The 14,411-nt window shown below is 68.4% G+C and overlaps 2 protein-coding genes across 5 annotated transcripts; both read left to right on the top strand.

The window, feature by feature from the left end:
- The first annotated feature begins 1,334 nt into the window (after nt 1–1,334).
- ECE2 (endothelin converting enzyme 2) lies at nt 1,335–9,372 on the top strand. Of its 3 annotated transcripts, none has more exons than XM_075033208.1 (19): nt 1,335–1,376; nt 3,149–3,235; nt 3,629–3,773; nt 3,982–4,197; nt 4,296–4,420; nt 4,565–4,711; nt 4,789–4,854; nt 5,066–5,254; nt 5,671–5,813; nt 5,965–6,079; nt 6,332–6,442; nt 6,638–6,736; nt 6,828–6,905; nt 7,109–7,212; nt 7,521–7,631; nt 7,987–8,054; nt 8,705–8,895; nt 8,977–9,072; nt 9,196–9,372. In XM_075033208.1, exons 1-19 carry the CDS (start codon nt 1,335–1,337, stop codon nt 9,370–9,372), a joined length of 2,310 nt encoding a protein of 769 aa, XP_074889309.1. The 3 variants fall into 3 exon arrangements, with proteins under 3 accessions (XP_074889309.1, XP_074889310.1, XP_074889311.1); XM_075033209.1 differs by having other exon boundaries at nt 1,344–1,382; XM_075033210.1 differs by lacking the exon at nt 3,149–3,235 and having other exon boundaries at nt 1,344–1,382.
- Nucleotides 9,373–10,746: 1,374 nt separating this feature from the next.
- Nucleotides 10,747–13,607, top strand: LOC142032642 (mitochondrial ubiquitin ligase activator of nfkb 1-A-like). 2 transcript variants are annotated; one of them, XM_075031506.1, is made up of 5 exons: nt 10,747–10,903; nt 11,220–11,359; nt 11,617–11,704; nt 11,786–11,906; nt 12,094–13,607. In XM_075031506.1, the coding sequence occupies exons 2-5, from the start codon at nt 11,243–11,245 to the stop codon at nt 12,788–12,790; spliced, it is 1,023 nt and encodes a 340-aa protein (XP_074887607.1). In that variant the 5' UTR covers nt 10,747–10,903; nt 11,220–11,242; the 3' UTR covers nt 12,791–13,607. The 2 variants fall into 2 exon arrangements, with proteins under 2 accessions (XP_074887607.1, XP_074887606.1); XM_075031505.1 differs by having other exon boundaries at nt 10,774–10,813.
- The last annotated feature ends 804 nt before the right edge of the window (nt 13,608–14,411 follow it).

Here is a 14,411-nt window from a genome sequence, read left to right on the forward strand (position 1 = left end):
CCCCCGCCCTGGCAGGAGGCACCGGTGCCACCGGAGCCGGGCAAGTGAGGTGACACTGCCCGGGGCAGGCGGGCTCGGTGGAGAGCCGACGCGCCACGGACACCCGTGGGTACCCCCTCTGCCCCTCCAGCCGTGCACACACACACACCCCCCTCCCGCGCACGTGTGCCGCTCTGTGCCCCCGGCCTCGCAGTTCGGGCAGGTGGCACCGCCTCGCCCACCCCCACCGGGCACCCCCGGGGGGGCACCTTCCCCCCCCACCCCGGGCTGTGCTCCGTGGGGAAACCCCTGGGCAACTGGTGTGGTGCCAGGCGTCTCCCCAGTGCCATTTTCCAAAGCATGACTGCACCCACACGGCAGCTATGCACCCTGCGTGCTGGAGGGTGGGGGGGACCCTACCCGGGTACCCGGACACCCACACACACCGCTGCCCCCCTGGCAGCACCCCGGGCACCGGGCGGGTGACATGCGGTGACACGGGGCTGGGGAGGTGGCGAGGCAGGGTGCAAGGCCACGTGCACAGCCAGGGCCTCCTCCTCGCTCACCGCGGCGGTGGTGACCGTGGCTGCGCACACCCGCGTGGGTGCCACTGCGTCACACCGCGTGCGGCGGCACGGGCCTGCGGGTGACCTTGGGGTCCCTCGGGGTACCGGGGGGGGGGTGTCACTCAGTCCATGTCTGCGTCCACCTGAGCGTGTGCCCGCATACCGGGGCAGGTCGGCCTGCTGCGGCCCCGCACTGTTACCACCCCGCTGCCGGTGCCGGTACCCGGTGCCGTGCGGTGTCAGCGTCCCTCCCCGGGTGCCGAAGCCCGGTGCCGGTACTTGCGTCAGTGTACCGGTGCGTGTTGTGCAAGCCCGAGTGCTGCTCGCCGTACCGGTGCCGGTGCCAGCGTGCCTCCCTCGCTGGCGAGGGTGCAAAGCGCCGGTGTGGCTCCCGGTGCGGGTACCGGTGCGGTGCGGGTCCCGTGCGGGTGCCGGTGCGGGGCTCCTCCCGCAGGCACGGCGGTCACCTTGGCGGCGGGGCCGGACCGGGTGGAGCGGAGCGCTGCGGTGCGACCGGGCTGGGCACCGGTGTCCCCGCTCCAGCCACCCCCCGGGGGGCCGGCCCCCGCCCGGTGCCTGCGGGCCGCGCCCCGCCGGTACCAGCCCCCGCGGCTCCATCCCTCCGGCGCGGCCCCATCCCTGCCCGGTCCCGGTCCCGGTCCCGGTCCCGGCGGCGGCGCGGCGCCCGGTGCGGGCCATGGCGGCGGCGGAGGCAGGCGGCGCTGCGGCGGCGGCGGCGGCCCGGCGCGGCCCGGGCGGGGAGCGGAGCTAGGCGGGAGGCGGCCCGGGATGGCCAGGATGAACGTGGCCCTCCAGGAGCTCGGACACGCCGTGAGTGCCCGGGGACAGCGGCGCGGGCCGGGCCGGGGACGGCGGCGGGGCAGGGCGGGGAGTGGGGCAGGAGGAAGGGGGGACGGGGGGCACCGGCTCCGGGGGCGGAGGAGGGGGCGAGGGGGACGGGAGGGGGCCGGGGCAGAGGAGAGCCCGGGGGCTGGAGGGCTGAAGGAGCTGGTAGGGCTGGGGGGGCTGCGGGAGCCGGCGGGAGGAAGGGCTGGGAGGGGGGGCTGGGGGAGATTTGGGGGGGCGAGAGCCTGGGGGATGCAGGGGGCTGCGTGAGGCTGGGGGAGCTGGGTGGCTGGAGGGTCCCCGTCCCCCAAGGTGGGGGGAAGAAGCGGGAGAAAGGACCCCCCAAACCCCTGCCTGGGGTTGGGCAAGGGGAGCTGGGGCGGTTCGGAGATGGCCCCACAGACCCTGCTCTGCCGAGGCATGAAGCCCACCTGGGGTACAGTGATGCTGCTCGTAGGGTGCCCCCCAAGACAGCACCCCTGGAGGGAGCAGAGGGCCCTGTCCCCACGGGTCTCAGCCCCACGGAGGGGGCAGGAGGAGCCCCAAGAGCAGGACCTGCTCCCGCCTCGAGGGTGCCAGGAGGTGCTGGGGAGGGGGTGCTGCCAGCTGGTGCCCAGGAGGATGAGGACCCCCCGGGAGGGGAGAGGAGCATGTTGGGGGAGTGGGGGCAGTGGGGGTGCCCGGCTGGCCGAGCTCCAACAGGATGCTGAGCCATCCCTCCTAACGCCATCAGCTCCCGGGAACCCGCCCCGGCGGGGGGCTCCTGCCAACTGTCGATCCCAGCCTCGCACCCTCCCACCGCGGCAGCCCTTGGCAAAGCCCCCTCCCTGTCCCAGCAGAGTGGCAGTGGGCAGAGCTGGGCACGGGGCACTTGCTCTGCTTCACCCCCTGCCCATCATCCTTTCCGCCCCGGCTTCTTCCTGGCCCCTAACACCAGCCCTGCAGGCAGCCCTGGGGCATCCACCTTAGTCTGCAGCACAGACGGGAGGGTGAGCCGCAACCCACCCGGGTGTTGACTCTGAAGCCTAAGGATGGCTCACGACCAGCAGCATTGCTGATTCTCTTCCACCAAAGCCTCCAGCTTTTTCCTCCAGCTCATCCCCCCCACAAAGCTGCTGGCTCAGCTCCACCACCTCCCTCTTGGCTGAGTCCTCAGCAGCCCTCACGGCTGGGTCGGCGCAAACAGCCCCTGCCGGGCCGCCCCACAAGGCCGGCAGTGAGGGGGTCCCACCCTGCGGGCTGGCAGCCCCTCTGTTGCCCCCTCTCACCCCACACACTTTGCCCACATGGGCTCGTCCCTGCGCCCCGGGCACCCCCGGGGCCAGGCTGGGGTGGGAGGCGCTTCCAGATGTTTCGGACCGGTGCACATCTGCATGGAAAGTTCCAGGCGGGGGAGGAGGGGCGAGGCAGCAGCACTAGGCAACGGTTGCCTGGCAACGGGGACCACGTCTCCGTGGCGATGTGGCACCTGTCGGCGGGGCTGATGCCACAGCTGCCATGGCGACGCGGAGGGATGCTCCGGTGGGAGCCCCCGAGCCCCCCACCAGCAGCTCTCCCCCAGCTCCTCGGGGCCACCCGGGGCTGGGGACAGCCTCTGGGGGAGGCCTGGGCACACCGAGGGGGGTCAGGGGCTGCCCCGGCCCCCCTGTGCACCCGCTGAGTGGGCACCGGCCCTCACCGTAAGAGCCAGAGGGCATAGCGGGGTAGGGGGCAGCCACCCCCATGCCCCCATCCCAGCCCACTCCCTCCTTCGGCAGATGCCCGATTACAAGCGTGCCACGCTGCAGGACGACGAGGGGCCAGAGCCGGCGGGGGACGGCAGCGTCTCTCCCGACAGCGTGGAGGTGAGGTCTGCCCCAGCCCCTCCATCCTTCCCCTCTCCATCCTCCCCGGCCCCCCTCCTCGCCCTCAGCCGGAGCCTGCCCGCAGCCGGGTGGTCAGCGGGAGCAGGGCCGGGAGCCAAGCCAGCCCTGGCTGTCCCCAGGGATGTGCTGGGAGGCAGCCAAAATGCGGCAGAGATTGTGCCCAGGCCGTCGTCCTTCCTTGCGGCTGGGGGGGCTGCCAGCAGCCACTGCCGGCTCACCGGGGCTGGTGCCCTGGGTACCCGCGGAGGGATGCCCTGGTCCCCACCTCGTCACGCAGCCAAGCCAGGCACCGGGGAGCAGTAGGGGAGGGAAGGGGGAGCGGCGAGGTTCGGTCCCCCCCACGGTGCGATGGCGGGTCCTGCTTCTGCCCAGGTGGGGTTTCGGAAGGGGCCGGGGCCGCTGCTGAGCCGCCTGGCCTCGCGCAGCCAGCTGGAGCTGGTGCTCTGCGCCGTCGCCGTCTCCCTGGCACTGCTGCTCGGCGTCGCCGTCGTCACCCTGGCCATCCAGTACCGCAGAGGTAGGGAGGGTCCCCGTGTCCCTGCGGGGGCGGCAGTGGTGTCCCCCCACCCAGGGGGAACGCGGCAGGATGGGGAGGGACGGGTCAGCGCGGGGCTCCTGCTCCGGGTGCTCTGCCCGCCTCGGGGTGCAGGCAGGGCTTGGCCCCGCTCCGTGCCTTGGTTTTCCCTGGCACACACGCACAGCCCCAGGCATGCCTTCCCTGCCAGATCCCTCTCACAGCATGTGCCTGACGGACGCCTGCGTCCGGGTGGCCAGCAAGATCCTGGAGGCCCTGGATGCGGAGACGGACCCGTGCCAGGACTTCTACCAGTACTCGTGCGGGGGCTGGATCAAGAGGAACCCGCTGCCCAACGGGCGCTCCAAGTGGAGCACCTTCAACAGCATCTGGGACCAGAACCAGGCCATCATGAAGCATCTCCTAGGTGGGCACCGGGTGGGTCACAGCCAGCGGGGGGGTGACCTCCGGGTGCAGGCGGGAAGAGCCCCGGCATCCCTGGGGCTGACCCACAGCCTCCTGCAGAGAACACCACCTTCAACTCCAGCAGCGAGGCGGAGCGGAAGACGCAGCGGTACTACCTGTCCTGCCTCAAGGAGCAGAGGATAGAGGAGCTGGGCTCCCAGCCCCTCATGGAGCTCATCGACAAGGTGGGCGGCCATCCACATATGAGCCGAGCTGTCGGGGATGTGCCCAGCACATCTCTCGTTTGGCTCTTCACGTAACTGGGGAGGGGGCAGCCCTTGGGGACAGATCCCATCCCTCCTTGAGGCGCCGGGTCCGTCTGCCGGCAGATCGGGGGGTGGAACGTCACCGGCTCCTGGAACCAGAGCAGCTTCATGGAGGTACTCAAGATGGTGTCAGGCACGTACCGGGCGACCCCCTTCTTCACGGTGTATGTGGGTGCAGACTCCAAAAGTTCCAACAGCAACATCATCCAGGTTGGCATCTTGGCACCGAGGGGCGGTGGGCACCGGCAGGGCACCGGGCTGCCCGTGCTGCCCCTCTCTCCCCCCAGGTGGACCAGTCGGGGCTTTTCCTCCCATCCCGGGATTACTACCTGAACAAGACCGCCAACGAGAGGGTGAGGCTGAGTGCCAGGCACGCTGCTGGCAGCAGTCAGGGGAAACCCACGGCAATGGGGTGCGAGCAGCGCTGGGGAGCACCTGGCACCTGCACCCTGCCCATCGGGTGGCACGGTGCCCAGGCACGGTGCTCAGGCAGCGGGTCAGAACCCCCCGGGGAGGTGGGATGAGCTGCGGCCAGTGCTGAACTGGGGCTCGGGGTCCCGCCAGGTCCTGGCAGCGTACCTGGACTACATGGTGGAGTTGGGCACACTGCTGGGGGGAGCCCCGGAGCCCACCCGCCTCCAGATGCAGCAGGTGCTGGACTTCGAAACCCAGCTGGCCAACATCACCGTGCCCCAGGCTGAGCGGCGGGACGACGAGAAGATCTACCACAAGATGAGCATTGCCGAGCTGCAGGTGGGCACGGCCCAGCGCAGCCCAGGGAAAGCCTCTGGGGACGCAAGGGGAGGGTTGTCCAGTGGGACACTGAGGGGTCCGTGCCCACTGCTGCCCCCCCTCAGGACACCCCGGGCAGCCCCATCCGTTCTGGGACATGCGCTGGGTGCTGGAGTGAGGTGCTCATCCCCCGCCGCTTGTTAGGATTTGGGAGAAGCTGCCACCCCACATGGGGGGGGTCCCAGGGTCCCCTCCTTATGAGCAGCGGCGAGCCACGGGGAAGGTGCTTGGGGGCAGAAAAGGGATCTGGGGTGGTGAGGGACCTTGAGACCTTCCCGGGGAGCACAGCCCCTGCCCTGGGGGATCCCCTGGTGCCGGGCAGAATGTGGCAGAGCCATGCCAAGCACCCGGGTGCCACAACCCTGTGTCCCCTCCAGGCTCTGGCCCCTGCCATCGACTGGCTGGATTACCTGTCCTATGCCCTGGCCCCACTGGAGCTGGCGGACACGGAGCCCGTGGTGGTGTATGGGGACACCTACCTCCAGCAGGTCTCTGACCTCATCAATGGCACCGACAGGAGGTGAGGTGCCCGTGAGCCCCTGACCGTGCCCCATTTGGGGCTTCCCCCATGGCGGGGGCACATTTTGGGCTTGGCAGTGGCTTGGAGGCTGGGGCATCCCCATGGATCGTGGTGAGTCATGGCGAGTCGTGGTGTCTCTCTGCCCCTGCAGCATTCTGAACAACTACCTGATCTGGAACCTGGTGCAGAAGACGGCCTCCAGCCTGGACCAGCGCTTCGAGACAGCCCAGGAGAGGCTGCTGGAGACGCTCTATGGCACCAGGAAGGTAACGGGGGGCCCTGGGACCAGCCCCCTCTGCCCTCAGCCTGGAAGCGGCCAGGACCATCTCTGCCCTTGGGATGTCCTTCAGATGCTGGGCCCTGGATGCTGCAGAGGGAACCCAGGGATCATCTTTTGGGATGGGGATTTAGCTGCTGAGCATCTCCCTCCTGGGGAGGGGGCAGAGCTGGGCTAGGGGAAGGGAGGGGAGCAGGGAAGGGAGCTGAGGGTCTCACAGACCCCCGTCTCGCTCCCACAGTCCTGCACACCCCGCTGGCAAACCTGCATCTCCAACACGGACGACACGCTAGGCTTCGCCCTGGGCTCCCTCTTCGTCAAAGCCACCTTCGACCGGGACAGCAAGGCCATTGTGAGGACGCTTCTGCCCTTGTACCCTTCCCATCACCCACAGGAACCCCCCTTCCCCCCCCCCCAAACTCCAGGGCTGGAAGGTGGGGAGCAGGGAAATGGGACCCCCAGCCCTGGGGAGGTCACATCCTGCCCACCCTGTCCCTGCCTGAGGGGCTGCAGCGGGCAGGGGGGCTTCAGTCCCTCCCCTCCCCAGGCTGAAGAGATGATCAGCGAGATCCGGGCAGCGTTCGAGGTGTCCCTGGACCAGCTGGACTGGATGGACGAGAAGACCAGGCAGGCTGCGAAGGAGAAGGTGACCCCAGGGAGGGCAGTGGGTGGGAGACCTCCCCCATCCTGGTAAGCCCCCCCCCACCATCTCACTGCTGGAGCCTCTCCCGACGCAGGCGGACGCCATCTATGACATGATCGGCTTCCCTGACTTCATCCTGGACAACAAGGAGCTGGACGATGTCTATGATGGGGTAGGGGGGCACCCGGCTCATGGGGAGGGGGTCTGGTCCCTGCTCATGCCAAGTCCTGGGGGGCCCCATGGTGGGGCAATGTCCCTATTTGGGGGACCCATTTGGGACAGGGCATTAACGGAGCCACCCTGGTATCGAGCGCATCCTGGCCAGGGTGGGGTGAACCACCCTGGTGGACCCCTCACCCTCCTCTTCCTCTCCAGTACGAGGTCTCAGAGGACTCCTTCTTCCAGAACATGCTCAACTTCTACAACTTCTCTGCCAAAGTGATGGCCGACCAGCTCCGGAAACCCCCCAACCGCGACCAGTAAGGGGGAGAGCCTGGGGGGGGGAGCGGAGGATGTGACACCAGCACTGTCCCCAGCATAGCCTGGGTGGCACTGGTTCGCTGGGGGGAAGGTCCCCCCAGGGGGTAGCACAGCGTTGTAGGTCACCTGTGGTGGCTCTGGCTTGTCCCCAGGACAGGGTCCCTTGGTCATGGGACAGGGGCAGCAATGCCAGCCCCAGGCAGGGCAGCCAGGGGACCCACCGTGGGAGATGGCACAGGAGGATGCTGGGGTGGGGGGAAGAGGGGACACATCCCTGCCTGTCCCCTGTCCCACCTCCCTGCCCCAGGTGGAGCATGACCCCGCAGACCGTCAATGCCTACTACCTGCCCACCAAGAACGGGATCGTTTTCCCCGCCGGCATCCTGCAGGCTCCCTTCTACGCCCGCAACCACCCCAAGTGAGCCTGGCATGGGGATGGGGAGCATCTCCTGGGGTTGGGGGGGCATGGGTTGGATCAGGACCAGCACCCCACAGAGCCCCCCACAGTCACAAAGCAAAGCCCTGAGAGTCTTGAGGATCCCTCAAGGCTTTACCTCCTGCAGCCAAGACAGCCTGCAAAGTCCCTGTGGGGCCACCAGTGTCCCCAACAGGACTCATTCCCAGCTGGGTGCCAACTGGAGCAGAGTCTTGCTAGGTGCCCTGGACACAAACGGGGTGCCCAGGCTGCGGAGGGGGTGCCTGGTGCAGGGGCAGGCTGTGATGGCATCATCCCCCCCCCCGCACTTACCTGGCTCTCTCCCATGGCCCAACAGAGCCCTTAATTTCGGCGGTATCGGCGTGGTGATGGGGCATGAGCTGACCCACGCATTCGACGACCAAGGTGAGAGCCCGTGGGCAGCACCATCTCCGACCCCCATCACCTTCTTGCCCTCCCACCCCTTGGCCCCCCGCCCACCCCCTGCCCTTGGCATGGGGATGGGGTGCCGCGGGCGTGCGGGGGTCCCGCTTTGCCATCCATTGCATCATGCGTGCTCGTGCGCCCCTGGCCGCCCCCCCTTCTATCGTCCTGTCTCCCCAGGTGGCACCTGCCGATAGCTCCCCCCGGCTTCTCTGTGCAGCTTTCGCTCCATCCGCTTGGTGAGGACACGGTGTCTGCAGCCCCGGCCCCCACCTCATCCTCCTCCCCGCGGGGCACGGGACGGGTCCCTCTCGCATCCGCTCTGCTTTGCGCCTTCACTGCAGCCCCGGAGCCAAGAAGGGTTCAATGGGGGAATTTGGGGTGACAAATCCAGTGGGGATGCACCGGGGGATGGTTGGGGACCCAAGTGCACAGCTGAGCCCCAGCCGGAGCCCACCCGGAGCAGGGGTGGGGGGACACCTTCTCCTCTGGGCATGGACCCAAGGCGCCAGGTCCCCCGGTGTCCCCTGGGGCTCTCCCCACCACACTCACCCTGCTTCGGGACCCCCTGCAGCAGGGGCTCTGCAGGGGGCCAGCGTCCCCCGGTCCCACGCCACGTCTCGGTCCTGCAGGGCGGGAATATGACAAGGAGGGCAACCTGCGGCCGTGGTGGCAGAACTCCTCCCTGGAGGCCTTCAAGAACCGGACGGCGTGCATGACGGAGCAGTATGGCCGCTACACTGTCCACCGCGAGAAGGTCAATGGCCGGCAGACGCTGGGCGAGAACATCGCCGACAACGGTGGGCTCAAGGCAGCCTACAATGTGAGTGCCACTGTCCCGAGGGGACACGGACCCCCGTGCCTGTCTGTCCCTCCTCAGGGCTTCAGGGCACTTCTCCCACAGGCATACAAGTCCTGGCTGCAGAAGAACGGGGAGGAGAAGCGCCTGCCAGCCCTGGGGCTCACCAACCACCAGCTATTCTTCGTGGGCTTCGCTCAGGTAGGACAGGGTGGGATGGTGGGTTCCCCATCCCTCCCCGGCCCCTCGGAGCCAGCCCACAGCCCCCCATCCCACCCCAGGGGGCTCTGCCCCCCGTCCCTGAGGCTGCTCCTGCTCCGGCAGGTGTGGTGCTCCGTCCGGACGCCCGAGAGCTCCCACGAAGGGCTGGTGACCGACCCCCACAGCCCTGACAAGTACCGTGTCATCGGCACCCTCAGCAACTCCCGGGACTTTGTCGAACATTTCGGCTGCCCCCTGGGCTCCCCCATGAACCCCGGCAAGCACTGTGAGGTGTGGTAGGGACGGGGAGGGTGCTGGGGACAGAGGGGGTGATGCTCTGCTGTGTCCCCCACCCCAGCACTCACCAGCTGCCAGAGCTGGCCCACGGGCAGAGAGCGGGGTCACCCCCCCAGGTCACCCTCCGTCGCGGTTCCCCCCTGTGCACACACCACACGCCGCCTCACCCCACCTCTGCCCCCCTCCCCAGCACACACGGCCCCACACCGGACACCCACCGCAGCCCCCATCCATGGCCTGGGGCCAGGCACGGCCGGCAGAGAAGCCGTAGCACCCCCAAAATGCAGCTCTGCCCCCCAACCCTGATGTGCTAGAGATGGGCACCGCTCAGCCCCCCCCCAGTGGCCACGTCTCCCCCCCAGGCAGGCAGGTCAGAGGGGTCCCAGGGAGAGCACTAGAGCCGAGCCCCCCCCCCGCTCCTGCCCCCTGACCTGCCGGAGATGGAAGCTGGGGGTCACCCGGCTCCACTCTCCCCTCGCCCCCTCCCAGTCCGGCTTGGCTTCCCCATCCACCTCTGCTGGGACCAGCGGGCGGCAGCGGGGACTCTGGTGCCTTCGGCTGTGGGTGGCTGTCGCTGAATTTATTTAACGATTAAAAGCAGTTTCCACTTACTCCGGCGGCTCCGGGTCCTTCACGGTGTCAGGGCAGGGGGGAGAGGTGGGATCTGGAGCGGGAGGTGGCTCAAAAGCGGGGGGACGTGTGGGAGAGGAGACATCCCGAGGGACAGGAGCAGGAGATGAGAAATCCCGAGGGACCGAAGCAGGAGATGAGAAATCCCGAGGGACCGAGGGAGGGGAGCGGGAGATGTCTTGAGGGATGGAGGGAGGGGAGCAGACACGCGGGGAAGGAGAACGGCAGACACAGGGCTGACCCTCAGCCCCACAGCCCCAGCCCAGCCCCAGTGGGGTGGGGGTCTCCCCGCTGGAGAGGCCAGCCAAGGGGTCCCGTTGCCACCCCCAGGCGGGGGTGACAGCACTGGTGACCCCATCCAGCCCTGGGGCCAGGCCGCGGCCGAGCCCCCTCCCCAGAGCGCCTGGGGCCTGCCCTGGCCAGAACCTCTCCCCACCCCGCGCCCCCAGCCCCATACTGGGATCCCCCCCCCTCCACCCCCGCCTCTGCACTGGGACCCCGCCGGCCCACAGAGACCAGCGGCCGCGGGAGGGGGGGGCTCGCAAAGGCCGCCGGGAGTTGTAGTCCCGTCAGTTGCAGGCCCAAGGCGCGACGGGAGCTGTAGTTCGGCGCGAAGGACGCTGGGGGCTGTAGTTCCGGACACGGCGCGCCCCGCCGCCGCGGCGCGGGGGCCGCACTCCATTTCCCAGCAGGCAGCGCGGCGGGGCCAAGGGTCCGGGCCTGGGCGCCTCCGGCCTCGGGGGGCACGGGGGGGCAGCGGGGCCGGGCCGGCGTGAGCGGCAGCGGCGGGGCCGGGCCGGGCCTGGTGGGCTGGGTCCGAGCCGGGGGCTGGGTGCGGGCCAGATCGGGGGTGCTGGGCCCGGACTGGAGGTGCTGGGAGCGAACCGGGGGTTGCCAGGCCTAGGTGGGACCCTGGGTGCAGGGCCCGGGCTGGGTCACGGGTGCCGGGCCTCGGCCCGGTCCTGGGTGCAGGGCAAGACGGGCGCCTCTGGACCCAGGCTGGGCAAGGGGTGCTGGGTCGGGCCGGGCCTGCGGGGCACTTGTGGGTGCTGGAGCTGAACTGCCCCCAGCCGGGTCCGCGGGCAGGCCTGGCCCTAAGGCGGCAGCGCCCTGGGGACAGGGGCAGTGGGACGTGGCTGCCCTGGGGACAGGGGCGCTGGGACATCCCTGCCCCTGGGCCACCACGGCCCCGTCCCCCAGCCAACACGCTCACCTTGCAGGCGTGCCCCCCAAGCCTGGCACCATGGATGCACCGCCCATCACACCTGGGGAGCTGCTGTGTCTGGGCTCCAGCCTCGCCTTCTCCGGCCTCTTCTACTACCTGTACAGGAAGAAAGCCAGAGTCGTGGCACGCATACAGGTAGCCCTCTCCCTCAGGTGCTCTCTCATGCCCGCTGTTCCTTCCCTGCTGCCCTACGCTGCCCGGCCCAGGGCTTTTGATTTGAATGCACCTCACTGATGACAGCAGCCTGCCGCATCCTCTACTGATGTCATGATGGCCAGGACCGAGCAGGTCACATCCTGCCAGAGATCCCCACAAAGCCATGCGTGACCCACCCTCTGCCTGCTAGCCCGTCTGCCCCTGCCCGTGTTCACACTCAGTCCCTGCTCTTGCAGGAGGCCCCAAAGCTCCAGGTTGACGACGATTTACCAGCACTGGTCTCTGCGGCTGATGGGAGGTGCCTGCCTTACGTTGCCCTGGAAGGTAAGGAGACCCTGTGGCCCCATACCGGGGACAGGGGCTGGGCTCTCCTCCTTTGGCTGTGATGCATTCTTTGGTCCTTAGGCATAGTGCTGCCAGCCAAGGCTGTGCTCACCAGCCATTACCATGAGGGGCTGCAGGGTGTGATCCAGAAACTGCTTCTGAAAGAACATCGGCTGATCTGGAACAGCTTGGCCCGGAGCTGGTGAGCCATGGGAGGGGACAGCAGGGGTGGGCTTGCACCAGTGGGTCCAGACCCCCATCCTCTGGGGCTATTCGAGAGGCAGAAAGTGGCTCGGTTAAAGGCTCTAGTCCCTATCCTTGGCTCAGCCCCAGGAGCTCCGAGTTCCTCCGTGTTGTCCACATTCCAGCACTGCACTCTCCGCTTGCAGGAGTGAGAGCGAGCGGGTGCTCTCGGAGCAGGTCTACACCGTCCCCTTCTTGCTGGCCTCGCCGGATACTGAGGCAGTGACGCCAGTGAGCGTGGAGAGCCCACTCCGAGCTGTCTCCCTGCCGCTGGAGACAGTGTATGAGCGGTTCCAGCAGCCAGCCCACGGCTTCCGTGACCTGCTGGGCCAGTACTTGAGTGGGGAGAAGCCCAAGGGCATCCTGGAGACAGAGGAGATGCTGCGGGTGGGGGCCGGGCTGACGGGTATCGGGGAGCTGGCCCTGCACCTTGACGGCTCCCTGCACCTCCAGCCGCCGGCCCAGGGGGGAGAATATTTCCTGTGCCTGGGGGACTGGCAGACGGTGCTGGCAGAGCTGGAGTCAGCCAGCGGGCTCTGGAAGGGGGTGGCCATGCTGTGCGCCGTGGCGGGTCTGGCCGTCCTCCTGCATGCCCTGTGCCGTGCCTACCGCCGCGCCCGCCTCAAGCAGCAGCGTGAGGACAAGGAGGCGGAGGGCGAGGGAGCCGGGGACGAGGGGCCCGAGGACTCCTGCGTGATCTGCCTGACGCGGCCCCGCGAGTGCGTCCTCTTGGGCTGCGGCCACATCTGCTGCTGCTTCCGCTGCTTCCAGGCTTTGCCCACCCGCCTCTGCCCCATCTGCCGGGGGCCTATTGACCGCGTGGTGCCCCTCTACCAGGCCTGAGAACACCTGGGGGGTGCCCAGGGAGGGGCACCGCAAACCAAGCCAAGCCTGGAGCCTGCAGAAATCTCAGCTGTCCCCTCGCGTGCAGCTGTGTGATTCCTGTTGGGAGGCAGGGGTCCTGATGAGCCCTCCTGTTTGTTTTGGGGCGGGGGGGGAGGGGGCAGGTTATAGCCTCCTCATCCTCCCTTTGTCTGCCAGAGGGAACCCCCTGAACATGAAGGCTTGGGGCAAGCATACTCAGTGCCTGAGCCAAGGAGCTGAGTCCCCTGCCCCACACCAGGGGGATTCCCTTGGCTAACGGCTGTTTGACCTGTGCCCCTTTCTGAGGCCTGACCCCCCCAAAGCCATGCAGGACTTTTCCTTTGTTTTGCTTTTCCGGTGTGTGGCTTTATGGAAAGGACGGCGGGGGCAGGACCGGGGCTGGTGGGACAGAGCCAGGCAGGCATGGTGGGGGTGACAGAGACCCAAACTCCCCCAAGCCACCACAGTGGCACGCCTTGGTGCCATCATTGTCCTCCCCCCACCAAATCCACATGCCTACAGCCACTGCCCAGACTGGGGGGGGGGCACCCGGGGGCTGGTGGCAATGAAGCATGCCTCTTTGCCAGCTGGTCTGCCACCCGGGGAGGGGGACAGCATCCTTCCATCCCTCTCCACAGGGTCCCCACTCTCCTTCTGGAGCACAGGGACAGCCCTGGGGTGCCCCAGAGCCCACCCACGCCTCCGGCCCCCACTGCACCCAGCTTTCCTGCCTGCTTCCCGGCCAGGACCGAGTGCAGGAGCAGCTTGTGTGTGGAGTGATAAAGCCAAGGAGCCGAGCTCAGCCTTGCCTCTTCCTTCGCGCCATTGAGTTGGGGGACTCGAGGGGCATGCCGGGAGCCAAGGCTCTGCCCCCCAGGGGTGGGTGGGGGGTGCTGCCACCTCCCTCCTCACCCAGAGAGCTGGCCCAGGTGCACGCTCACTGGTGGTGGCTGGTGGGCAGGGGACCCCGGCTGGGGTGCATCTCCTCAGGATACAGCCCCAAAGTGTGTGTGTGTGGGGGGGGGGGGAACAGGACTGTTGCCAAGGTGATCGCGCTCTTCTGGTCTCCATGGCAACCGCTCCCCTGGACCGCTCCCCATCACTGCCTGGCTGCAGTTGCCCAGGCAACCCACGGGCTCTCCTGGCTCCTGCGGCTTTGGGGCACCCAGGATTTGGGGAGGGAGGGACAACGCTGGCAGGCCACTGGGGTCCGGGGGGGCAGACATGATGCACCCCCTCCCCAGTGCAGCTGCCCCCATTGCTGCCAGTTTGGGGCTGGGAGCTTGCTTGAGGCAAAGGTGCCCCTGTGGCGTTGCCCTCAGGCCCACAGCCAGCTGCGATGCCCCAGAGCACCCAGTGAAACCTCCTGGGACCCATGTGCATTTTTGGGGTGTGGGTGTGTGTGGGGGGTCCCTTCATCCACCCCCCCCCCCCCCCCGCAGTCTGTCAGCCCAGCCTCCTCTCTGTGTCAGCACAGTGACTGCCACGCTGCAGAGTGAGCAGTGGGGCCCAGGTCCCCCCCCCTGAACCAGGCATCCCCCCCGCAGCAGGAGGGATTTCGGGAAGGAGATAAATACCAGATGGGAGAGGGCCGGGCTGC

The sequence above is a fragment of the Buteo buteo genome, chromosome 7, assembly GCF_964188355.1.
Source record: "Buteo buteo chromosome 7, bButBut1.hap1.1, whole genome shotgun sequence".
Taxonomy (NCBI): Eukaryota; Metazoa; Chordata; class Aves; order Accipitriformes; family Accipitridae; genus Buteo; species Buteo buteo.

Excerpts from the sequence above, each read along its gene's own strand:
- ECE2 (XM_075033208.1), top strand. The coding sequence starts at position 1,335 with ATGGCCAGGATGAACGTGGCCCTCCAGGAGCTCGGACACGCC. Across the intron at positions 4,198-4,295 it reads CATCATGAAGCATCTCCTAG|AGAACACCACCTTCAACTCC; the intron begins GTGGGCACCGGG and ends AGCCTCCTGCAG. Across the intron at positions 4,855-5,065 it reads ACAAGACCGCCAACGAGAGG|GTCCTGGCAGCGTACCTGGA; the intron begins GTGAGGCTGAGT and ends GGGTCCCGCCAG.
- LOC142032642 (XM_075031506.1), top strand. The coding sequence starts at position 11,243 with ATGGATGCACCGCCCATCACACCTGGGGAGCTGCTGTGTCTGGGCTCC. Across the intron at positions 11,360-11,616 it reads GAGTCGTGGCACGCATACAG|GAGGCCCCAAAGCTCCAGGT; the intron begins GTAGCCCTCTCC and ends CTGCTCTTGCAG. Across the intron at positions 11,705-11,785 it reads GCCTTACGTTGCCCTGGAAG|GCATAGTGCTGCCAGCCAAG; the intron begins GTAAGGAGACCC and ends TTTGGTCCTTAG.